This window comes from Phoca vitulina, unplaced genomic scaffold, assembly GCF_004348235.1.
Source record: "Phoca vitulina isolate PV1807 unplaced genomic scaffold, GSC_HSeal_1.0 scaffold4, whole genome shotgun sequence".
Taxonomy (NCBI): domain Eukaryota; kingdom Metazoa; phylum Chordata; class Mammalia; order Carnivora; family Phocidae; genus Phoca; species Phoca vitulina.
In genome coordinates, this window is record NW_022589707.1 from 25,377,687 (window position 1) to 25,405,138 (window position 27,452).

General features: G+C 38.2%; 1 protein-coding gene across 1 annotated transcript in view; it reads right to left on the minus strand.

Annotated features, from left to right (window-relative positions):
• CFTR (CF transmembrane conductance regulator) overlaps window positions 1-27,237 on the minus strand; it is a 164,831-nt gene extending 137,594 nt beyond the window's left edge. Inside the window, exon 1 of the mRNA XM_032401186.1 lies at window positions 27,053-27,237. Coding sequence (XP_032257077.1) covers window positions 27,053-27,105 — 53 coding nt within the window. The 5' untranslated portion in view covers window positions 27,106-27,237. The remainder of the gene's footprint in view (window positions 1-27,052) is intronic.
• Between the last annotated feature and the right edge of the window lie 215 nt (window positions 27,238-27,452).

Genomic DNA, 27,452 nt, shown 5'->3' on the forward strand with positions numbered 1-27,452 from the left:
ATCCCTCCCACCCCACCCCCCACTCCAGCAACCCTCAGTTTGTTTCCTGAGATTAAGAATTCCTCATATCAGTGAGGTCATATGATACATGTCTTTCTCTGTTTGACTTATTTCGCTCAGCATAATACCCTCCAGTTCCATCCACGTCGTTGCAAATGGCAAGATCTCATTCCTTTTGATGGCTGCATAATATTCCATTGTATATATACACCACATCTTCTTTATCCATTCATCTGTTGATGGACATCTTGGCTCTTTCCACAGTTTGGCTATTGTGGACATTGCTGCTATAAACATCGGGGTGCACGTACCCTTTTGGGTCCCTACTTTTGTATCTTTGGGGTAAATACCCAGGAGTGCAATTGCTGGATCATATGTAAATAAACCTTTTTTAAAAAGCTGCCCCAAATAACAAGATACTAGGAATTTATAAGCACTGAATATCACTTTAAATATAAAATGATCTATGAATGATAAGAAGATGGACCCTCAATCAATAGCCCTATACAATGTTGTTCTTGTAGTACATGGTCCTCAGCAAGAAGCTATTTGTTGAATGAATTGACTATAGCTGAAGGATTAATGAATAGTTTGTATTAATTCGTTGACCTAATTATCACTTCTGAATCATTACTTGAGGGTGGGAATCATAGCTCTATGTTCTGTCTCCTCACCCCACAGCAGTTACACACATCTGCCCTCTACACCTCTAAGAAAGAACAATTTATGATGGAAACTAGTGAAGCTAGTATGGTCAATAGTTAGACAGGATACCCCAGTTCTTTTCTTTTCTTTCAGTTATTTTCAAGTATATTATTTCCAACTAGTATGGATAAGACAAAATAATCTTCACAGAGATAAGAGTCTAGACGTAGGAAGCCCAAAACCTGGCCACGTGCACGCAGTGGGGTGGTAGGCAGGCCCATCTTTAACCAGCCCTTCTCCAGGGAAAAAAAAAAGTGACTTAAGTCATTTGCCAATTTCTGTGGCGTAAATACTCCCACTGTGATCAGTTTCAAGCTACCAAATGTGAAGTCACTGAACACAGAGTTGGGAAGAGATACACAATTGCATAATATAACATAGTATGTTTACCTTTCAGCTACAATGAAGGTAAATAACCTCAACAGCATAGATAATAATAAAATGTCAAATTAGGTAGTGACAACTTCTGAGTTTTTATTACCTTTGTTTTAATATAATTCAATTATACGTTTATATCACTTAATTTTTAATACTAGTTTTACTTAACAACGAGCTCACAAACTTCCTGAAAATTTAACAATCTGCTCAGCCAGAAAGGGCCAACTGCAGAAGATCACTGACCGCCAGATGGCTGAAAAACTTGAGACAAGGGTAATGGCATTGAAGACAGAAAGGAAGGGATCTATAGAAGGCCTAGTAAAAAGGAAAATATACTCCATCTATTAACAAACATTGCATGTTTAGTATGTTTGAGATTATGATACCAAATTTACAAATAAACAGAATTTTACTATCTGTAAATTCCAAATACCATAAGACATTTGCAGGAAATTAAAAAATAAATCTTTTCATCTCTTTAAAAAATATATAAACATACACCTTTTGGTCCATATCTAATATCTGATGATCATTCCCATGAATGAGTCTCAAGCTCATTTTAAAGTAATATAATTTGTTGGCTGCCTCTATAAAAAGCTTCCCTGTGTAATTTGTGTCCATTTTAATATGTATATTACACCTTGATATATAGGTTTGATTATCTAGAGTTCCATAGCCCAGCATCATCAAACTAAACGTATTCAGTAATATTAAAACTCAAGTTAGCCATTTACAATTATTAATAAAATTTAGTGTTTCCTGATAGGTTTACCACAGTAAACCCATATTTGTATCCTGAAATAGAAACTTGGCTTAAAGTGAAGAACTAAAATCAGTTGACCTTAGGCTGCCTAGCAATCACCAGACTTACTACCCTAGAGAAAAAAAAAAATGTGTTCTGATAACTGATAACACTGAATGAAATTTCTGCTCCAATGAGTTCTTCATGCCTGCCTCAAGCCAATCTTAGAAATGCAAAAACAAAGACAAAACAAAAAATTCCCCAGATATCTACAGTTAGACACTTTATGGAATATTAGTCATTGTAAAACTCCAGCCGCCACTCCTTTTGAATAATCCTGAGTAGGTTAAACATACTTGGATAGAATTTAGGAATGCCTGCTCAGGATTTCTACTTCCATATTTCTTTCATTGGGAATCAATGAGCATCAGGTGGCTCATGAAGCAAAGCAGGTACGCCTGGAACAACCCAAAACAATAAACCCTGTTCCTTCTCCTCTTCAAATTTGCTCCCACCGTCTCTTCCTCTCATCTCTAATTAATTTTATCCTTCTTCATTCATAACCAGTCACTATGTAGTGACAATGGACTTAAAAAATGGTCTTAGAAATTGTGACAGTTTCCAAAGTTCTCGTATCCCAGATATACTGTTCTATTCACATAACTATATGAGGCTTCAGGTTTTATTGAGGAAAGATGCTATCACTTCATTTTTTTAAACACACACACACACAGAAGAAAGTGTTTTTAATTAATTTCATTTCTTAGGACAATACTTCCAATTTTTGCAGAGTGACTTGTAATTTCTTATAATGAAAATAATTTTTCAATCATCGCCACTATTAAAGCCTTGGTTTTCATAAAACCTATCCGCTAAAACCACATAATTAGAGCTTATAATCATTTTCCCATTTGACATTTGGCTTTTTTAATCCAACAGAGACATCTGACATTTTCAAGTGCTAGAATTTAAGGTGAAGGTCAGGTGTTAGACCTTTTCAGTTCAAAATGATTTTGTCTGTATAAGGCAATCATGCTTCCACAGTATTTCACTGTACATTTTCTTTAACCGGCCAAATGAAATAAAAGAGCAAAAACACGTACTGGTTGCACAACACTTCTCCCAAACACTGACAAACTGATACACTCAAAGACGAATAGCCTTTTTCCTTTTTGCATGAAATAATTAATACTTGAGGAAGTAAGTAGAAATTACTCTAAACTATTTTGTGTAGACAAATTTAAATATACCAGAGGTTTTCTCATCATCCAACTTATTTACCTTGAGTTTGAACTAGCCCAAATAATCTGGATAGTTCTAATTGAAGGAAATGTTGAAGTTCAACGCAGAGGAAAGAGGAGGAATCACTTGAACACACTGTGATAATCTCAGATTTCTGCAGCAAAGTGCTATCATTTTGCTTTGGGCTTTTTTTGGGGGGGGGGGGAGTTGCTTCTTTTGTTTGTTTGTTTTTGTTTTTTGATAAATGGCTATGATGGGAAGGATTGATTTGAGACCAGAAGTCATTCTCATCTTTATAAGGATTTAAAGAAAAAAAGTCATAGAAATAATACTTCAAATGTCACAGTTGTTTTATCAACTGAGATTCAATATTATCTCATAGATGTATTTTTCTCAGTGAATTTTAGTGATAATAACACTTGAGACAGTAGTGGTATCTGGCCCTCAAAAGTCCTGTGTAAATCTTACAGGCTTCAAGGGTGTACCCCAAAGTCATAGCTCTGGGGTGAGGGTCAGGTCAGGGAGTCCTCATTCTCTGATTCCAGATGTGTTTAAACAGTGTTTGTTGCTTATCCATAAAATGGTGAATTTATAAGTAATAGCCACTTGAGTCAGCTCGAAAGAACTTTAGAAAGAACATGCTCTGCTAAAGATCAGCCATTTTTGTGCTTGAGAGTTAATTATTCATGAGGGTCTAATTTTACCAGGAGAACAGTAGAAGTTCTTTTTCTTTCTCCAGATGAGTGAAAAGTATAGTAAATGTAGTCAATGAATTTTAGACAATCTAGAAAGATAATTAATTGCTGCTTAACAAAAAGACAATGATCCAATTCTGAAAAATCTTCTGGAAGTCCAGAATTTATAGCCATACAGGCATCCTAATGTAAATTAATTTAACCTCATGCCTACGGAATCCAAACATTAAATAGAAAATATATCTGCCCATTTTATAAGATGCTTCTAAATATATTAGGAATGTATGCATATTAAGGAAATGTCTGAAAAGATATTTTCTTTTTTGCTTATCTATATTCTCCAATGTTTAACTATGAGCATGTCTAACTTTGGAAATAAGGAGGAAGTTCTTTTTTAACTAAAAGAAGGAACATACAGTTATAATCCATTACTTGTTATGGCTATCCAACATAAACTTTCTAGTCAAATGTGGTTTTTTTTTTTTAAAGATTTTTATTTATTTGAGAAAGAGAGAGAGAGCAAGCACAAGCAGGGGGAGAGGCAGAGGGAGAAGCAGACTCCCCACTGAGCAGGGAGCCGGACAGGAGGGCTCAATCCCAGGAGCCTGGGATCATGACCTGAGCCGAAGGCAGATGCTTAACTGACTGAGCCACCCAGGCGCCCCTCTAGTCAAATGTGTTCTAACTCCATGATTCTCACATAATGTTCACTATCAGTGCTAATTTCCCACAAAATTATTTTTTTTCCCCTGATATGGTTGTCTACTACTTCATCATGAAGACTACAAATGCCAGTCACCTGACTCCTACTATAATCTGTTACTGAAGAAACTGAATCAGTGAATTTAAGAAAAAACCACTCTAGGCTCTTACCCTGTCTCTATCATTTTCCAGTCATGTGACCTTGGAAAAGGTTCTGGATCTCTCAGCTACAGCTCCTGATGGAAAGAACAACTACCATGACTACTTTACCTGGTTTTCATGGGGGCCAAATTCAATGTTGTCTATAAAGCAGTACAAATGTACCTTATTACATGCTTCTTCATGTATGAAATCGCTTGGCTTCAGTTTAATTTTCAGAGCACTAGAGTTTATTATTACCGAGATTATAACAATAGTAACAGCTAAGATTAATAGAGTTTTACCACAGCCCTGCAAAATGCTAGGGATTTCACATATATTATTTCATCTGACGCCCACAACAATTCATAAGTCCTAGTATTACCTCCCTCTTACAGATGAGTAACTGAGCCTGAGGGAGCTTAAATAAATTTGCCCACAGAAGAGTTATAATTAAAAAAATAAAACTGTGATACCAAAGCCTACACTTGTATCAAATGTGCCATATTAGGACCAATTTAAAAAAAAAAAAAAAGCATACACTTAGATATAACACCAAAGGCACAAGGAACAGTAGAAAAAAATAGATAAACAACATCATAAAAATTAAACACTTTTATGCTTTAAAGGACACTGTCAAGAAAGTGGAAAAATAACCCAAAGAATGGGAGAAAATTTTTGCAAATCATATATCTGATAAAAAGAGTTTTATCTCGAGTATTCAGGAACTTTCATAACTCAATAATATAAAGACAACTCAATTTAGTCAGGGGCAAAGGATTTGAATAGAGTTTTCTCCAAAAAATTATATACAAAAGCAAATGAAAGGATTTTCAAGCTCATTAGCCATTGGGGAAATGTAACTCAAAACCACAATGAGATACCAGCTCACAGCCGCTAGGACTGGCTATCATAAAAAAGACAGGCAATAATGAGTGTTGAAAAGATGTGGAAAAATTAGAACCTTCATCCCCTGTGGTGGGAATGTAAAATGATGTAGGCACTTTGAAAAAATAGCCTGAAAGGTTCGTGAAATATGAAACATAAAGTTACCCTATGACCCAGCAATTCTACTTGCTGGTACATGCCCAAGAGAAATGAAAACGGATGTCTGTGCCAAAACTTGTACACAAATGTTCATAGCAGCATTTTTTATAACAGGCAAAAAAGTAGAAATAATCCAAATATTAACTGCTGAATGGATAAATGGGTATTCTTACAATTAGAATATTACTCAGTGATAAAAAAGAATGATGTACTGGGGCGCCTGGGTGGCTCAGTTGGTTAAGCGACTGCCTTCGGCTCAGGTCATGATCCTGGAGTCCCTGGATCGAGTCCCGCATCGGGCTCCCTGCTCAGCGAGGAGCCTGCTTCTCCCTCTAACCCTCCCCCCTCTCATGTACTCTCTCTCTCTCATTATCGCTCTCTCAAATAAATAAATAAATCTTTAAAAAAAAAAAAAAAAAAGAATGATGTACTGACACATAGTACAGCATGGACGTATCCTGAGAACACCACACTAAGTGGAAGAAGTCAGTCACAAAAACTACAAGGTTCCACTTATGTGAAATGCCCAGAACATCAATCTATAGAGACAGAAAGCAAATTAGCAGCTGTCTGGGGTGGGGTAGAGGATGGGGAATGACTGCTTATAGGTATGGAGTTTCTTTCCAGAGTGATGAAAGTATTCTAAAAAAAATTTTTTTAAGATTTTATTTACTTATTTGAGAGAGAGAGAGCACAGACAGAGGATGAGAAGGAGAAGCCGACTCCCCGCTGAACAGAGAGCCCAACGCAGGGCTTGATCCCAGGACCCCGAGACGATGACCTGAACCTTAACCGGCTGAGCCACTCAGGTGCCCTGAAAGTATTCTAAAATTGATAGTTTCACTATCTGCCAAAACCATTGAATTGAATGTTTTAAATGGGTAAATGGTTTGGCATGTGAATAATATCTCAATAAAGCTGGTATTAAGACAAATAGCATACAGAAATTGACTGTCAGTGTCGATTTTGGAAAGTTTTACCCCATTTTATTTTTTACCCCTAGAACTCCTGAAAGGCAAAGTCATTATTATAGTGACTTTGACACTCTAAGCCCTTTTAAACAGGTTAGTGTGTGGGTGGCTACCACGAGTGATTAACACCCTTCCCGTGAGAGGATCTAAAGATTGGTGACATGCATCATAAGTGGTGCAAATTGCTTATTTCCTGCCCCCCCCCCCCAGAAGCAAGGCGCTTCACAGCTGAAACTACTATAAATACAGAAAAAGTGACCATGGCGATAATAGCGTAAAGAAACTGAGGAATGGGTACCATTGACGAAAAACCACTTGTACCAGCTCGACCTAATTCACTGGATTTCAGGGATTCAATCAATTGAGACAACAAGCAATGGTACAAAAATTCCCACCCATCTTGAACGATAACAGAGAAGAAACAGAGCATTGTGATTCATAGCCTATGCCCACGTACTTTTGAAAAGCAGCCTCAGAGTGGTATTCCATGATTTTTGTTTGCTTTTTATTCTGTCTGGGCATGAAGCCACCAACAAAGGCCACCAAATTAATTGTAGCTGGAACAACTGGCTAGAAAGATAGGATGATTAACTGCCCTATAAAATTGCTGCATCCTATATAAGTTCACTCTTAGGAGCTCTTTACTAACCAAGAAAGACAAGTGACACCATCGCTCTCCAATTTCTGGGTTTTATTTCCATTGGCAATAAGAAATATATTTGAAACCAAGAAAATAAGGAAGCGGGGAAATGGATTGGCCTTAAGATTTGACGGTAGAAATGCCACTGGGTTACTGGCTGGCATTTGTAAAAGCTGACAGAGAGAAACTTGTGTGACTGTCAGAACCTCAGCACTCTTACTGTTATTTTAGACAATCGCATTCTGGAGAACAGAGCGGAGCAGTGGTTCCGAGCATGCCCAGTGCGAGCTGAGAGGCAAAGAAGGAGAACGAGTTCTGTCTCTTCTTCTCTCTAAGGTAGGAAAAAAACCGACTTCACATGAATGATACATTAAGGATATCACCCACATCATATATTGATTTAACTTTGGTGGTATTTGTTTCATAACTATCCCATTTACCTGGTATTCCCTCCCTTTTTCTAGAAGCCTGAATCCTTTATTGAAGCTCTTTGTTTGTTTGGACACCATGACTAGGACCCAAAGTAAACAGTCTCTGATGGGCTTCTGCATTCTTCAGCAATAAAATATCTATAACCTTTCCAAGCCCTGGTTTTCATTCTAGAGTAAACTCAACATCTGGAATCAAAGGTACTTGATTCTTCTCTGTTAAAGTGTCTCTCCCAGGGGTACCTGGGTGGCTCAGTCGTTAAGCGTCTGCCTTCCGCTCAGGTCATGATCTCAGGGTCCTGGGATCGAGCCCCGCATCAGGCTCCCTGCTCCGCGGGAAGCCTGCTTCTCCCTCTCCCACTCCCCCTGCTTGTGTTCCCTCTCTCGCTGTGTTTCTCCCTGTCAAATAAATAAATAAAATCTTAAAAAAAAAAAAATAAAGTGTCTCTCCCAGTGTGGAGATGATATGCCTCTCCCGGGGACAGCAATCCTCTTGTGGAGTCAGGGGTCTATTTGGTATGAGCCGCCATAGGCAAAGCAGAAGCTAACTCAACACCTTCAACACCCAGATCACTTAATGAGCACTCACTCTGTGCACAACAAGGATCACTACTTATCAGATCTTCTCTGAAATATGCTTGCTACTTACTGGCTTGACGAAACTTTTCCCAAAATTAAAAAAAATAAAATACGGTGTGATTCCACTCAACACAGTTTATTCAAAGATGTTTATTCACTTGTTTATTTTGCTTGACAAATGGAATGATAAAATGGAGGTTGGAGGCCACCTTGGAAACGTTCTAAGATAAAGATCGTTAAGAACGAATACTCCCCGGGTCACACTGACACGTGCTGCATCAGGAAAACAAAGTTGACGATTTTTTAAATTCAGTCATGATACAGTTGGTATCGAGGGTTCTGCTTGAAATCATCTAACCAGATAAATGGTCAGTCACATTTTAGAATTTTTCTCATTTATCTTAACCTTCACTTCACTTTAATTTATTTATGCTGTCTGTCCTCTCACACTGTTACTCATGATTACTTCTCAGAATGATTCAAAGAGGAGCAGGGCATTGGATTCAGACTTCTCAGCTTCAGATGATTTCCCATCTTCAAACTATATGTGGAATTTGGTTATTGGCGGCATTTTAACCCGTTTCATACTTCTATTGCTATTATTTCACCCTTAGAAAGCAAATTGCAAATTATAGCATTGAAAGGTAAATTTAATATCCTCTCTCTTTCTTCTCCCTTCAGTGACACATTGCATGACTCAAGATTTAAATTTCAGATCCTGTTCCTAAGGTTGTGGAGCAATGCTAATGCTATTTCTCATTTTCTTGGAGCCTTGATATTCCGGGGGGCGAGGGGGGCGGGGAAATGACACTGACAATAGAACTCCTGAGAGGTTCAGGGAGGAGGACAGGTGGCAGTACTCTCACCCTTGCCCCACTGTGAATCCCAGAAAAAAAGGAGCCTGAAAGAGGCATGGAGCCAGCCAATGGTTCAAGGCTGACCAAGGAAATAAAACTCTACTGTAAGAGCCTAAGTTTAAATCCCCTTCACTTAATATTTACATCTTTTATCATATAAGAAACATATGGGTAAATAAAGGTCCATAAACACCCTAAGTAGCTTTTTTTACCCCCAACAGTAAAACACACAATAATAGACGACTGAATTATTAACCGATCCTAATAAGCAATTCAAGAGTTCAAAATGGTCACCTTTCCAATCGGGTCACCGAAAACACAAATCATAACACAAATCACGATAGTTTAGTGAAAATCATTTTATAGGCATTTAGGAATTACTGTGATCTTAAAATGTCATGATCTCTTGCTTCCATACACACTTTAGGAAAATGAACTTTCCAGGAAATATCGAGCCAGATTCTCTTCCTTTTGAACTCTGCAGGAGTTCCCACTGGATGAAACCACTGGTGATAAGGGGGCTCTGAATTTTTAAAAGGATTCTCCTAATCTCATCACCTAGCAGGGCATTTTTTGGTTTTGTACCAATACCAACTAGGGCCAGCTTACCCTGAAGAAAAATTAATAAATCCCTTGCAATAAAATCTGACCTCTGTTTCCAAGAAATGCACGGAAATAGTGTCATATAAATTATGTATGCATGAGCCTCTCTGCAATCCAGGTTTAATTTTCTTCCTGTGTGCTCCATCCTTGCCCACACTTCCTCCACCTGAGCCATAACCACAAACTGTCTGTTTACTTGTCTAAAATCCCCCCTGTCTCCAAACATCCTGCACTGTCAGCTCCATGAGGGCAAAGAACTTACAGATCTTTTCTTTTCTTGCTGTATCCCCTCCACCTATCATACAGCACATAACTGTCACTCAATTATTTTCAAAACTGCTAAATTAATGTTACCACACTGTATTTTGCTAGTTTATTTCCCTTATAAGACTAACTTCTTGAACAATGTAAGTGTCATATAAATCTTTATACCTCCATTGTCTTCTCCAGGGTTTAGGACAACAACAAACAGAATAAATTAATGTATTAACTAATTACTCAAAGATGGGATGTCTATAGCCCATCTGAGGACAGTGATATGATTGCAAATATGTGCTGTTCAGCCAATACTTCTGTTCAAATGTATTAAAAGCCAAAAACAAAGTCAACACTTTCTCAAGTCTATGGTAAATGCAGTGCAAATGTCAAGGGGTCTATACCCTCGTATCCTATACCCTCAAATGTTAGGGCTTGCTTAGTGAACATTCTTAAATAACATTTCTGAGTCATAACTTAAAGCCAATAATCATTTCTAGCCAAGATTATTTAATTCCCCTCAATAAAACATTTTCATATTTAACACCCTTCATTACCAAAACATTCTTCCAAATGTCTGACCTTCATTCTATCTATTCTTAATGGGGATGTACCAAAATTTTATCAATGGAAAGTAATTCTTCATTCTACCCAAGAGCAAATGGCCCCTTTTATTCCACCCTCCTTGACAATCATGTCACTTGACATCTTCTGCATTATCTGCATGTCATTTCTGTACATGAGAGATGAAACACACATAGCTTTTTAAAAGGTTCATAAACAAGTGTAACTCCTTATGTGTATTACACTTTACAGTTTCAAATTGCTTCCATATTTCATTCCGTTTCTGAACACTGTTACTATTAGGAATTGAATTGTGTTCCCCCCAAAAAAGCGATGCTGGAATCCTAACTCTCAATACCCCAGAATGTGGCCTTATTTGGTGATTAGGATCTTTACAGAGGTGATCATGTAAAAATGAGTTCATTTAGAGTGGGCCCTAACCCGATACAACTGGTGCCCTTATTTAAAAAAGGAGATTTGGACACAGCGACAGAGACACGGAGAGAATGCCACGTGAAGATGAGGGCACAGGTCAAAGTGAGGCCTCTTCAAGTCAGAGAATGCCAAGAGTGCCGGCAAATCACCAGAAGCTGGGGGAGAGGCACAGGACAGATTCCTCCCAGCCAAAGAAGAAACCAAACTTGCGGACACCTTGATCTCAGGCTTTTCGAATTCAGAACCGTAAGACAATAAATGTCTGTGGTTTAAACCACCCAGGTTTTGGTGCTTTGTTACAGCAGCTCTAGGAAACTAATACACTGGCCCCCAGCAACAGAAAAGCTCCATGTTAGGACAGTGCATGCAGAGGGACAACTGAACAAAGGGGATACTCTGAAGACTGAAGATAAGGTTAAAAGTTGGAGATAAAGCCAATGGTGGGGGTAACAGAGTGATGGGTTTTAAGGAGGGCACGTGTTGTGATGAGCACTGGGTGTTACATGTAACTAACGAATCGCTGAACTAATCAAAAACTAACGATGTACTACTATACAGGGGCTAACTGAACATAATAAAAAAAAAGAAAAGCCAAAAAAAAGAAAAAGCCAATGGCAAAGCACAGGCTGCAGATGTGGAATTGGGCAGGAGATTTCGGGGAATGTGATCTCCATAATTCAGAGAATTCACTGGGCCTAGTTCACAAAAGAGGAGGGTTAAACTTAGAGAAGAGAGGTATTTTCTTAGAGCCTGGTGGTGAAGATGAATAAGAATTAATTACAATAATCATGCTGATGGCCGTCTTTACCATTTATTAAGGAACGGCTCTATGTCTGGCGTTAATTGCTGTCATTTAATACATGGAAAGTACTTAGTTTTATGTGTTAACTTAGAGGGTGTTTTTGGATGAGATTTATATTTAAATCATTAACTTTGGGTAAAGCAGATTGCCCTCCATAACATTGGTGGGTCTCATACAGTCAGTTGAAGGCCTAAATAGAACAAAAGCCCGGCCTCCTGAAGCAAGAGAGAATTCTCCAGTGTACTGCCTTCAGAATAAAATGGGAACATTGGCTCTCCTGGGTCCCCAGCCCGCTGGCCCACCCTGCAGATTTTGCACTTGCCAGCCTTCATTATCATGTGAGCCAATTCTTAGAATAAATCATATGTATATAGGTATATCCTATTGGTCTGTTTCTCTGACCTCTCTGACCCTGACTAATACACATAGTAAACACTCAATGAATGTTAGATATCATAATAATGCTGAGCTGTGTTAAATGAGGATAACTGATTGCACTGATGAGCATAACATCATCATCGGAAGATAAGTAAATTGCCCAATATCATACTGTTAATAGGTCACAAAGGATTATATATATAAGGATATATATAGGATATATAATAATAAAGATTCCAGCCAGGTTTGTCTGATTCCAAAGTACATGCTTCTTCCACTATATATTGCCGCCTAGGAGTTGACAATAAGGATTAGACACAAAGTAGAATGTGAGACTATTTTCTCTGAGTATAGAGTGCGTGAACTAAGAAACTCAAGAGAAGGTCAAGGACAACCAACATGGAGGGAAGACAAGCTCAGTGGTTTTCAAACTGTGGGCCCCACCCTCTAGTGTTCCCCAGAGATACTTCAAGGAGCTCACCAACTTTTGATTTGAGGTGTCAATATTTTTAAGCATGTTTTACTATTTTAAAAATAGGAATTAGAAACATCACATATTCTCATGTGTACTGTATGAAAATTTTAGCATACTGGATTCATCCAAACATGTTCCTGGACAGTCAGGTTAACTCACTTAGTGCCCACTATGGAGGAGAGGTTCCCCTGACATCTCTTTGCACATATGATAAAATATTATCATCTGTCATTGGTTATTTCCACACTGCAGAAGTGAGCATGTCCCTATGGATGTACTGGGCCAAGCTCAGTTAACAACCCACCGTATCTTTGGCATTCCTGCTCACACAAGGTCTCATCCCAGCCTAACAGAATTGTGCAATCTCCATGGAATGCTAACAAGTCACATCAGGTATCGTCATGGTTTTACAATACTTTATCATATTTACACCACCTAATACAGTGACATGATTATAAAACTCACCATCAATTTAGTACTAGCCTTTCCAAAAAGAAACATTAAAAATACAGTTTATTTAAAGAAAGTTTCAATATTATACACTTACTCATGCAATTACCTACCCCTTTCTCTTTAGTATCATAATTAAAGTTTTCTTCTAAGCCTTCTTCGCATTCAGATCAAAAATATTCTTTTGACTCACTCTTAGCTATTCACAGCTATGAATAGGGTTACAGTGACAAGCTGCATTCATAACACATTCACCTGTAGGACAGGCAGGATAATTTCAAGGCACGGTGAAGTGCTGAGCTTGGGCAACTTCTGCTTTAATTACAGAGTCTGGGCTGACAAACTTCACACTAAATATTAACTGTTTCTTTCAAAACTAGTTCCCAGAGTAATCTTTCTCAAGAAATTTCAAGCAAGATACTAAATTTCAGTTAAAAGTCAACCTTGTGAGGTGCAACCAGTACAAATAATTCAACTGAGGTCACAGGAATACATACCTTCAATATACTGCTAAGTTTCCATACTATAATTCATCCCTGGGCCTGATGGCTGACAAGTTTCCTTTGACATCAGTTATAAGAGGCATCTCAATTTCGAAACATAACATTGTGGAAAAAGCAAACATATAGGACCAAGAAAATGTGCATAAATGTTATATAATCATTTCAGCCCTTATTTGGGAGCAAGAAATTAACTATATCTTTGTATTTATGGAATAATGTCTTATATAGCCACTTTTATTTGTATATATTGCAGTTCCATGGAAGATTTCATTTGGAAACTGGGATTCACTGATAAAACTATTGTTTTTAAAAAATTGTGAAAACCAGTGCAACTAGGAAAATCCAAGACTTACATATACAAAGTGTCAAACATCAAGTTGAAGAACCATCTGACAGGTGACTCTGCCTCTTCCTTCAGTCCCAAGAAACAGAATAAGAGTAAACAGAAGACAAAAATGATGAACATCTAGGAATTGATGATCCCAGCAGGACCCCAATGAGGGTAGGTGGTAGGGGGGAACACTGAAGTGACTGAACCTGGGACACAGCTCAGGGCTGAAGTTGGTAATGGGAAGAGTGGATGCAAAAACTCGGCAGAAAGCCTGGAGCAGTAGGTTTGATGAAGTGGAAAATGACAGGCAGGTGGATTTGGAAAACAAAAACAATGAAGGGTGGGGGCTAGTACCTGGATGGAACAAATCAGAATAAGAAGTGCAGTCTGGTTTTATACAACTGAGCTGTTCCCATGTGACAATGGTTGGCTACTGGCATGCTTTTTGGCTGAGCACATCTTTCATTCTCCAAACGGGACATTTAGACTCTTAAAGACCCCATTAACCTAGGATAAGACAATGCTCTTTCCCCCTGTCCCCATCCTCTCTTCTTCATCCCCCCACCCCTAACTCCAAGCAGCTTGTCACATGGACCAAAGTGGGAGGGCATGTTTCTGGCACTTCTAAGAAGAATAGAGTCTAATGCCTATTTAAATGATATTATTTTTTTTTTAAAGATTTTGTTTATTTATTTGACACAGAGAGAGAGAGAGCGAGAGAGGGAACACAAGCAGGGGGAGTGGGAGAGGGAGAAGCAGGCTTCCCGCTGAGCAGGGAGCCTGACGCAGGGCTCTATCCCAGGACTTTGGGATCATGTTCTGAGCCCATGATGCTTAACCGACTGAGCCAGCCAGGCGCCCCTAAATGATATTATTTATAATGCTTGTATCAAAGATAATAAATTTCAGAGACAAGAAAATTAAGAAAATCTATGTAAGAATGAAGTGAAATTATAAAATTCACCAACTCCATTCTAGGCTTTTGGACAGTGTATGTACTGGTTAAGAGCAGAGTTCTGGATTTAGATCAATATAAATACACATCGTGACTTCACAGTAATTAGCTTGTCCTTGTATAAACTCGTCATAATCTTTCTAAACCACATATTTCTTAGATGTAGAATCTGTTTGGAATTGAAGAATTCACCGAGGTAATATAGACAATCCCTGGTACATGGAAAGTGCTTAGTAAATGTTAGGAGATAGTGGGAGACCAAAGTACAGATTTCAAGAACTACGTGAGAGGAAATTTTGAATTATGTGGCACATTAAACTGTATCTAGGTTTCTATTGTTAATTTACTGAAAAAATGTCAGTAAATTCAAAAGCCTCTTCTCTGGACACTAAGGTTGGGAAAGAGGACTGTTGGGAGAGAAGGTTCACGGAGCTGGGAGAAGATGGACTCACCTCCATATCCCCCATTTCATGATTATGTGGTGGAATCCTGTCGTTTGTCCTCAAATCTGTAGTTTTCCAATCTTTTACTAAGGTTGAGAAGCAGTAGTTCGGCCATTTAAACATATTTTCTTAAGACTGACCTAAGCGTTCCCAGGTTTTAGTAGACAAAAAGAATTCCCTGGAACATTGAGAAAAATGTGGTTGCCCTCTCCCAGAGATTTTGACTTAGTAAGGAAGGAGTGGGATCTAGGAATCTGCATATTTGGTGTGATTAAGATACATATATATCTTAATTTAAGTTTACTTAACTGATCATTAATTAAATTAACAATTCATTTAATAATTAATATATCAATATTTTTAAAGCAGGTATTTGGCAGACCAGTTTAAGAAGCACTTCCCTAAAGCTATACAAATATTGTTAATTATGAAGAGGCTCCTAATTTTCAGAGCACATGTATTTACCTAAAGAATTTCTTTATCTTATTTCTAGTTAGATTTCTCTTTCAACAGAATAACTAAACTTTGATCAAATTTCCAGAAGCAGCAGATTTGGTGGCTCATTGTTTTTTCATAATAACTTATACATATCTACTAATCCCAGAATTTGGCTCTGTTCTGCAGTAATTAGTGGCTAGAGTGACAGAGTATGACTTAGGAAAGACACGAGCTGTGTTGCTACCCTTAACAGCTTCAAAAACAATTGAATCAGGGGCACCTGGGTGGCTCAGTTGGTTAAGCATCCTCTGACTCGTGGTTTAGCTCAAGTCATGATCTCAGGGTTCTGAGACTGAGCTCCACATTGCGCTATGTGCTCAGTGTAGAGTCTGCTCAGGATTCTCTCCTTTTCCCTCTCCCTTCCCCTCTGCTCCTCCTCCCTGCCCCCGCACAAGCTCGCGCGCACGTGCTCTCTCTAATAAATACATAAAATCTTCAAAAAAAACCCCAATTGAATCAGCAAAGCTTTACATGAGTTCAAAAAGGCTGCCAAATTACCAAATTAATATCTCAAGGGATCCAAAGACTCTGTTCAAGGATTAAATCTAATATATAGGGGCGCCTGGGTGGCTCAGTTGGTTAAGCATCTGCATTCGGCTCAGGTCCTGATCCCAAAGCCCCAAGCCCAGCATCGGGCTCCCTGCTCAGCAGGGAGCCTGCTTCTACCTCTCCCTCTGCTGCTCCCCCTGCTGTGCTCTCTTGCTCTCTCTTAAATAAATAAAATATCTTTCTAAAAAATTCCAATATACATATCTAAATGTAATCACCTTATGTTTATATTTCATAGGAAATATTTTTTAATTTTAAAAAATACATCAATTTTTGTTGTCAAGGAATTATATTGTTGACTTCAAGTTAATTTTATTATGTGAGATGACCTTTATTCAGTCAATTTTATAAATCAATAAAGAACTTAAGCTTCCTTCATTAAATGGGTCAAGGGAAAGATCTATGGATGTATGATGGCCTGTGTGCTCCAAAGGGAAAAAAAAATTACATCATTAAAAATATTAACATAAAAATTCTAGTAAAAGAATAATTAGAATGTATAAGTTTTGCTATACGTTCTAAGTTTTCAAAGTACTATATTCCTGAAACATACCAGACATTCAATATTTATGTTAAATAAATGCATGTATGTGTTCACAAATGACTAAAAATCACATATGCATTTTAAAGTTATTACTTTTACATTAATGAGTTCACTTTGTAGTGATTGTCTTTCTAATAAAATTCCATTACATAAAACTTAGTTCTGATGTTATTGGGATGGCTACCTCTGATCGTTAATTTTATCAGTTTATAAACTCTTTAATGTGTGAATACAATTTTGGATCTCATTATAGGTATATACATACTTTTTAAAGTTTTTATTTAAATTCCAGTTAGTTAAAATACTGTGTAATATTCATTTCACGTGTACAATACAGTGATTCATCACTTACATACAACACCCAGTGCTCATCACAAGTGCCCTCCTTAATCTCCATCACCTTTTTAACCCATCCCTCCACCCACTTCCCCTCGGGTAACCATCAGTTTGTCCTCTATAGTGAAGAGTCTGTTTCTTGGTTTGCTTCTCTCTCTATCTCTCTCTTTTTAAATTTTATGCTCTGAATTAACTGATTTATGTAAATAACTAAGGTCTAACTGTTTTAATGATGTTGGTCCCAGTTGACTCCATAATGAAATTAACCCATGGGAGATTTATTGGCATTGTGCACTTTCATTCACAATGCATGTATACAAGCTATACATTGACTTTTCTGGATAAAAGAGAGTAACCCTATTAGATATCTGGTGAAAGGGGTAGGAAAGAGGTAATGTGAGCTTTTAGAAGTCAACCCTATCTTTGAGTTGAAAGGTAGCAGTGCTTTTGGTAATAAATATTTCATCAGCCTACTTACTATTTTATTGAAAAAATGTATTCAGAGATCCAAGACTAAAATGAATTAAAGATCCTCTTTTTTTAAAGACTAAATTGTGGTATATATATTTAGGAAGAAATTTGGGAAATAATCATTTTAATAACCTGATTTAAAATTAAACTATCAGGCACCCTGAAGACTAACATGAGATTTGAAGAGAAAACTATTTCAGGGGAAAAGTCTATCTGTGGCAAAGTTGGTTATCATTGACCTTCTGAAGAAAAATGATAGTGTACTAAGCTGGAATTTCCTATAAAGTCCCAAACATTACACAAGAAAACAAAGGAAACCGATTTTCCTATTTTATGTTATACTTCAGAACACAGGGATTTGGTAAAAACAACTAGTATTTTTATTCAAAATTCGACATTCTATCTTCCGAATACCAAAGTTTAAGGTACACATGTACAAGTAAATGTTTACATTTCCATCAAAAATTAAATTTTAGAAGTATATCCATAAACTGAATTAGTCAAGTTTTATTTAATTCAACAAGTATATGTTAAGGGCCTATTAGGCCAAGGAGTCAGACAGATGCTTGGTATCAAAAAAATGGATAAGAGCCTCTGCCTTGCAGGACACATCAAAAGATGCATATGCAAACAGGAAGTCAAGAAGAAATGGTCAATAGGTTCCTATGAGACAAAACTATTCTGAGAAATTAACTAATAGCTGTTCAGCTACTATTTTCCTCTTCGGAAAAGTCCATATTGCTTCACTTCCTTTTAAAATTTGTGTTTCACTTCCTCTTAAAATTACTCAATTACTGAATAACAATGATGTGAATTACATATGAGCCTTGAAAATTTCTTCTAGATCTTTAAGTAATTTTAAAGCTGTATATTTTGACGCTTCTTGCAATAGACTTTTTAAAAAAGAATATTTTGTGACTGATTTATGTCAATACCTAACGTTTGTTGAAAATTGTATGTGAAAACTATATGAAATTCAAATTTCAGTGCCCATAAATGAAGCCTTATTGGAACACAGCCATGTCCATTTGTTTGCATATTGTCTCTGGCTGCTTTCCTACAATGGCAGAAACCACATGGCCCACAGCGTTGAAAATATTTACTATCTGGCTCTTTATAGGAAAACTTTGCCAAACTCTGATCTAAAGTATAGCAATGAACTTGGGGCATCTGGGTGGCTCAGTCGGTTAAGTGTCCGACTCTTGATTTTGGCCCAGGTCTCCATCTCAGGGCTGTGAGTTCAAGCCCCGCATTGGGCCCTGCATTGGGCTCCTCATTAGGCGTAGAGCCTACTTTAAATAAATAAATAAATAAATAAGTATAGCAATGAACCTGGGTTGAGAAAGTAAAGCTTTGTTAGCTCTGTTTTCCAGAGTTCACAGGGATGTTTAAAATAAACAAAATGTGCAAAGAGAGCTTCCTATAAAGTTTCTCCAAGATGCTGCCTCTAGAAGTAGGACTGGTAACCCCCACTAGCAGGAGATTCATTCTCTTGTTGCTCCCACAACCAACACGGGGCTCCAAACTCTGGCCTTCAACTTCCTCTAAACACAGCTGTCCAAACTCTGGGATTCTGCCTTTTCAGCTTCATTCTCACAGATTGACCTGACTGGTACCAGATGAAATTTGTGGGTCTCTCTTTCAAATTAAGAACTTCAAGTTAAGAAAATCATTAGGCATTTGGCGGGGGGACGGGGTTGTGGGGTGGAAGCTCGGTAGGCAGTGCTAAGAAAGAGAACACTGTGTGTTTTAACAGGCTCAAAGTTTGAACATGAAACAATGATACCTAATCTTTTCCAGAGTAATGAGACCCTTCCGTTAATGCACACACAAAATATTTCATGCTAGTAGGCATGCTCTTATTTATTCAGTCACTGCAGACAGGACCTGCAGCCCCGGCCGATTTTCATACCTCCCTGAATGTCTATGATCATAGAAATCAGATACGTAAAAACCACTGTGAAAGAAGTAAAGTTCCAGTGAGTTGGAGGCACTTCAGACTCCACCTGAGTCAGTGGGTTTGGTGGGGGGAGGGTAGAATTTCTAAGTCGATCTTACCTTGTGCCATTCCTAGAACGCAGCTGCTGATTCCTGGCACTCTCAAGGTGACTCCGTAGCACAAAAAAGCCAAACAAGGAGCCACTTTAAATCCTCCCCTGGACACCGCCCTGGACTTCACTGAACAGCGGGAGGGCAGTATTTATAATCCTGACTGTCACCTCAGACGTCTTAATTTCTCTTACCTCAAGCTGAAAACCACTTTACTATATTTTCAAATATAGTATTGCCTGGCCTTGAGCCATATGCATCATTTCCTTTTTTAACCTTAAAGAGAAGTAGAGGGTCCACCAGGCCTCCACCCTCACCCCCAAGCCTTCTCCCAATCTCCTCACCCAGCACACTTCACCATCATCCCCCCCATTATCCAAGTCAGCACATCTAGACATTACCCTTGATGCTTCTCTCTCCTTCACCTTCCACCTCTAATCAATTGCCAAGACCACTCCCACTCCCAAATGTCTTTCTTTTTCTTTTTTTTTTTTTTTAGATTTTTTACTTTTATGTAATCTCTACACCAAACATGGGGCTAGAACTCACGACCCTAAAATCAAGAGTCACACGCTCTACCGACGGAGCCAGCCAGGCACATCCCCCCACCAAATGCCTTTCAAATCCATCTTTCTATCCCTACAGCTCTCCATTTCCTTGGCAGAACTGCAACAGCTTTGAACTGGTTGTGTCTCTCCTCTGCTTGAAATCCATGGCTTTTCACTTCCAATATGATAAAGCCCAAACAAAGCTCACCAAGCCCCTTATAATCAGGCCCTGGCTAGAGTTTCAGACCCATCTCCCACAAATCTGTCACACATCATATGCTCCAATCACAGGGAGTGTCTCTGAATTCTTTGAAGGTGTCATGGTCCCTCTTGCAGCCAGTCCTATACAAAGTCTGCTGCTTCCATGTTTACATTTTTCCTAACCCATCCCCACCCTCTCTGAACAATCTCCTTTAGGTGTCAACTCAGGAGTCACTTCTCCAGCAAGCCTTCCTTGACCAGCCTTAGACTGGATTGGATGCCCCAGGGAGTGTTTTTACAAGGCCTTGTGACTCTGGGTTTCAGAGAATTCATTCTGCAAAGGCAACACCAATTTCTTTCTTGTCCATCTCAACCTTATTAATGCCCTGAATAGAATACAGAAGGTGGCAAATGAATGAATTAGTGCATCCTCTAAGCTGCCCTGAGTCATTACCTACAAAGGAAGTACTGCTCTGATTCAGCTCCTTGAAGCAACTTCTGGGAGACTTCTCTGATTATATCAGAGTAAAGCCCAGTTTCAGGGCTGAGAATCCTAACAATAAGGACTTAGCAGAAACCTTTAAATCATTTCCTTATCCCATGAGCGAGGAAATAGTAAGCAGGCTTCCCCAGAAAGGCTAAGACCTGGCCATAAGGGACACAAGAAAAATTTGACAGAATAATTGTTCTGAGCAATAAAAATCTGTCCATGCCCCTGCTTGCGTTGACCCCTTTTTATCAGAACGATGGTGCATTACAAAACTGTTGAATGTCATCAATCTACAATATCTAGAAGCCTCTCAGGTTGATCACCATGGAATCATTATCATCACAAAGAAATATTTATTAAACCATCCAGGGGTCTTGTTGTGGTCTGAATACTATATTAAACGAATCATAGAAGGCCCTGACATCCAGGGCTTTACGATTTGAAATCGTCATTGACGTTAAAAGACAGTAATAAGCTAAGGGAGCTGCAAAGAGAATAGCAAACTTGACAAGCCTTGCCACTTGGAAACAGCTATGAAAGCCAGATCTTTCAGAGCTCTATAAGAAATACATTCATTCTCTACACCAAGCAATTTAATTGAATTTTTACAGGTTTCTTGCTAAAAGAAGCCTAAGCTCCTGGCTGACACAGAGCTCAATAGTTAAGCTATTTTTTTGTAATGCTAATTTTCCTCTCAAACAACTACCAGGTAAATTCTTCTGGAGCTGGTGAGAAGCACCTGAAATGGTAATGTTTTGCTGGGTGATAAGGTACTTAACGTACTGGATACAGTACACCTTCAAGCAGGGTCCACAGCCAGACCTCCACCAGAATCTGTTTTCCCCTCTTGACCTCATTGCAGCTCTGGGTTTGGTTCCAGGGACGTGCTCTACACAGATGCGTCAGGAATCCGTGGAATCAAAATTGCCCAAATTGCTGCTGAGTCAGAGGTGTTTTTTAAAAAATTTGACAAATAACATATAGCTGCATGCTAAATGGTTAACACCCTTCCCTGATGGTTTTGCAATCCTATATTTATATTGTAGCTGTACCACACTGAAATTACAGGTTCCTGGGAAACAACACTAACAATAATAATACATCTTAGAGTGGTGCTCATTTAAGGGCCTTTTAAACAAGTTTGAACATTTACGCATTGAATATTATCATACTAAGTCCTACTTCCTCCCACAAAACATAAACAGAAAACTGGAAAACCATGATTTCCCTAGTGTATCAGTTGGCTCCGAGGGATATTCTGATTGTCACATCATACATAAAATATTGATGAAGGAGTTAAGAAAAATAGATTCCACTTCTCTGTTTAACAAAGAATTGAACATTAAAGCTAAACCATCTGCTATGCGTTTTTAAGTATCTAAGAATACTCCTGGACTGTCAAGTAAGTAATAATTTGAACTATTGAAATACACTTCAAAACCAAGGAGGAATTTTTTAAACTAGAACATTAACTAAAAGGAATTTAATTATATATACATATATAAAATATATAAAATATATAATAAAATATATAAAATATATATTTTATATATGTATATATAATTTCAATTTCAGTCACATCACGCAAAAGAGATAATTTTAGAATTCTGAAAGTTAAACCAATCAAGATCGACACATCCCAGGTTGGAAAATCTGAACTGTATCATAAAACATGATCAGTGGGGCGCCTGGGTGGCTCAGATGTTTAAGCATCTGCCTTTGGCTCAGGTCATGATCCCAGGGTCCTGGGATCGAGCCCCACATTGGGCTCCCTGCTCGGTGGGTGCCCTGCTTCTCCCTCTCCCTCTACTGTTCCCCTGCTTTTGCTCTCTCGCTCTCTCTGCCAAATAAATAAATACAATCTTTAAAAAAATAAAACATGATCAGCAAAAGGTGGATGGATAGAAAGGGATAGTCAGGGACTGGTGTAGGAAGTCAACATTTTTCAGTGTTCAGGCAACACTGTCCAAGAGAAAGGGGTGTCTGTTCCAAAAGTGGTCTCCTTCAATTCCTCCAAGAGACAAAGCCAAGTGAGTATAAGGAAACTCTGGGTTGTCCTCATTGGATGACATTTGCGCACCTACTGATTAGATGGACTCATGGTTCAGGCCCCCTTGGCAACTGGACATCTCAAGATGAATTGTGCATCTCATGTTGGCCTTTTGTTTCATGCATCTATTTCTTTTGATTGGGAGAGGGTCAGCTTTGGCTGAGAGACAAACCTGAGATAATGCATGTGTATTGATCAGGATAGGACTTGTTTGAGTGGCCAACTGGTCTTTCTCGGCAGTGGTTCTATGAATGCCCGCCAACAAACTGCAAAAATATTTATGACTCTGCCATAATTTTAGATTTCCTCATGCCTTACAAACAAGTAGTGAAATGTAAATATAAAATCACTGTAACAGATTTTTTTACAATGTGCCATAATTTATATAATCAAACAAGTATGGTCCTCTTCAAAACTGTGATCTTTATGGTTCTTTCATTATAAACCTATTGTAATTATGCTTCTGTTGCTCAAAGCACTTATATTCAAAAAGAAAAAAAGCACTTATGTTTCTCTTCATTAGGAAATGTCTAAAGCTTGCAATACATTTTTCTGAATGATAATACCTAAACTTAAGTAGCACTTGGCTGTTAACAAAGCAAATTATGATGAAGAATCTTTACACTTTCAGGGTGGATTTGATTTCAAGATACAATCCAAAAGTCATTTAGGAGCAAGTTCAAATGACCGTCTGGGTAATAGGACTAATAATCTAATGCAAGTTATGACTAAAAATAGCGGCTAAAAAGTAATGAAGATAAAAATATACCCATGAGAGGAAACTTATATACTGTTTTTAAAGGTAATTTCATAAAAAAAAATCCAAAAATATTTTGATCAAAGGCAGAATGTTTAGAATGAGAGTTTGGTTTTCATTGATAGCTATTTTGATGCACCACACCCATTCTAATACATAAATTCTAGTTTGTTAAAAAACCTCTCATTATTTTGTGTTTAGTAGTTACAAAAGTATCTTAGGGACGCCTGGGTGGCTCAGTCAGTTAAGGGGCTGCCATTGGCTTATGTCATGATCCCAGGGTCCTGGGATGGAGCCCCACTTCAGGCTCCTTGTTCAGCGGGGAGCCTGCTTCTCCCTCTGCCTGCCACTCCCCCCTGCTTGTGCTCTCTCTGACAAATAAATAAAATCTTTCTTTAAAAAAGTATCTTAAATGATTTAGTACTTATAAAAGTATCTTAAATGATCTTATTATTAAGCTGAGACTTATGCAATTCTTGGCCTTAGATCCTAATATTACTGTATTTCTCTTTGATCTTATTTGAGGCTTCTCTGTGAAGTTTATCAGGAACCCCATCCAGTTTTGTAAGAATCTGTGGCACTTGGATTCTATGGGGCTCTGACAATTCTTCAAGCATTGATCTAGACTCCTGGTGTGGATGCCATGACTAAAATTCAAGGTATTCAAGACTTCAGATGTCTTTCAAATTCTGTACTTGATGTGAAGCCCATGCAAAATTAAGAAAGTACTTAATATTATCCCAAACTTTATTAGCTTTTCCAATAATAAAACCTAAACAAAACAATGAGAGATTTAATATAATCTATAACCCAGACCATAATAGCTTTACTCTTTGATGACTCTGAAACTGAAGGGATCATATTCAGAAAGTTAAATTCTAAAGTATTTAACAGCATATGATATAAGCATATGACTTTTTTCCTGTTTATGTAGTAAGGCCATGCTAGATGAGATTTTACCTAAATTCAATTCTCACCTAGGCCCATTCTTACAGACTGATAGTCACAAAATTATATTCAACAAAGATGAATTGAGGATCTTATATAAATAAAGAACTTGGTATTGTAATGAATGTTAAAATATGATAATAACACTAGCTAACTAGTGGGCTAACCACTTTACATGCATTTTCTCAACAAATTAACCCCTATGACATAGGTCCTATTAGTCTCAAGTTTTATAGATCAAGTCACACAAACACAGAGATGTTAAGGGACTTGCCTTAGGTCACACAGCTGAATCCAAACAACCTGAATCAAAACAGTCTGAATCCAAAGCCTAACACCCTTGACCACGAAGCAGTAGTGGTCAATGCAGAAAAAAAATTTCTGACCCAATGCAGAAAAAAATTTCTTACCCTTTCAGAATTAAAACCGAGAAGAAAGTTTATAATCACTGCTATTTTAGGTGATTGTCAGTTCCCATAAATAGTAGACTCTTAACTTTTAAAAATACACCTCTTCTTAGAGCAATTTATTATGAAATAGTTTGGAGAACGGGAATGAGTATGCTCTTAACAAACCTAGTAACTATTACATTTTTTTTAACAAATCAACCTCAAAGCATTTTTTTAACTATACTAAAATTTATAAGGTGATCTGTTAAAAAATATTTTGATAGATCAGCAGTCATCTAATTTAAATCAACAATGTGCTAATTAAAATTTCCTTAGTAATTAGAAGTAAGCCTACAATATTCATTTTTCTGAAAACTGCATTTTTAGACTGACTGGCACTTATGTTCCTCAATGTGCTCTACTAAAAAGTCTACAATTTATGCCAATTAGCATTCTGATTTTGTAAGTGGTAGGAAAATAAATGAACAGATAATCCAATTTTTATAGATGGGGTCACAAAAAGTGCTGAAACACAAATACAAAAGGCAATTCCAAAGAGTAAAGTCCTTCTCTCTTAGCCACAGGGATGAACTTTCCTTCAGTGGTCAATGGCCATTCCTTAGCATCTGAGTTCCACAATTACTGCACATGCAAAGAATAAAACATAGAAAGATATGAAAGTCCCTTCCCCCCACACACATATGGGCATATTTATATTTGGCTTTTCTGATACCTAAGTATGCTGATTCATTGGATAATTACGAGTCAAGTAATATTCCATGACAGAGTTGTACCTATTCATTCATTCACATTAAATAACAGGAACAAAGTAGATACAGTATCCAAAGAACACTTCAAATTTAAAATGCTTCATCTAATTACACTTGGCCTAAAACTCGGAACTTAGAATCCATTTTTAAAAACATAGATGAAGTTTGCAAGCTTTTATGACTCATCACATGCAAAGTAGGATAAGAGTATAATTTATTACATGTCAGTTGTGTATAACTTCAGTATCCAGTCCTATAGCTTCACATTTCCATGATAATTCTGATTCCCCCACCCCCTTGTAAAAAATGTATAACTTGTAGGGGCGCCTGGGTGGCTCAGTGGGTTGAGCACTGGAGTCTTGATTTCGGTCAGGTCATGATCTCAGGGTCTGGGATGGAGCCTGGTGTTGCCCTGCTTGGGATTATTCCCTCTCCATCTCCCTCTGCCCCTACCCCCTCCCTTGAAAAAAAAAACAAGTTTAGCTTGTAGAATTGGCTTTTTTAAGATAGATATTTCAAAGGATTTGCTTTCATCCTTAAAAGAATAATGGAATGGTGGCATATACTTGTTGATTTACTCAGTATCATAACAATAAAAACCTCATTTAAGCTCATATTACCCACTTCACTCGTCTCCCCTTAACAAAGTTCAATATTCAGTCAACAAGTGTTTTCTGAGCACCTACTACATGCAAACATGGCACTTGGAATAGTATGCCAAAAGACATCTAAGTTTCCAAGGCATGAAGTGGGGAGAAACAAGGGACCAAACTGAAGTATTTATTATCAAGTTTTTCATTCACTAATTTCTTAGAAAAATGGAAGAAAACACTTGCACAGTAGCACAGTTCGGTCTGCAGAGTGCAACTTTCAGTTGCAAGTAGTTCAGACTTCAAAGTTAAACTAAAACTCTCTATCCAAACAACTGGCTTCAGTTTATTCTTTAATCTCTTCTTCACGTTTTCTATTTTGTTCACAAAATCCACATTCTCTTCCATAACAATGAATGATAGCGCATCTTAAAAAAAAAAAAAAAAAAAAGCTATTCCTCTTTCCCCAAAACCCAGCCCATACACACGCCCTCTTCTTTCGTGGGCACGTGTCCTTCCAAAACTCGGCAGGACACCCCCTCACCTGAAAAAAAGTTTGGAGAGGACGCTGGCCTTTTCCAGAGGCGACCTCTGCATGGTCTCTGCGGGCGTCGGGGTCCCTGCCGGGGCAGGCTGGGCTCGAGCTCCTAATGCCAAACGCCCTACTCGTCTGGCGCAGGCTGCTCGCCCCTTTTTCTCTGACCTGCTGTGATGTCATTTGCTTCCAACCACCCCCCCTCCTACCCCACACACCTCCCCTTTCCTTTAGTTCCTTCCCCCGCCTCCACTGCCCAGGTTAAAAGCTGGGCGCTGCCTGGTCCAGCCCCCAACTTGCCCTAGCGGCTTTCTCCACCCTCTGTGCACCCTGACCGCTCGTTCTTCTCGTCTCCTTAGCTCCCTGGCTGCCCCGCGTCTCCCTTTCCCCATTCTGACTCCCAGCCTTC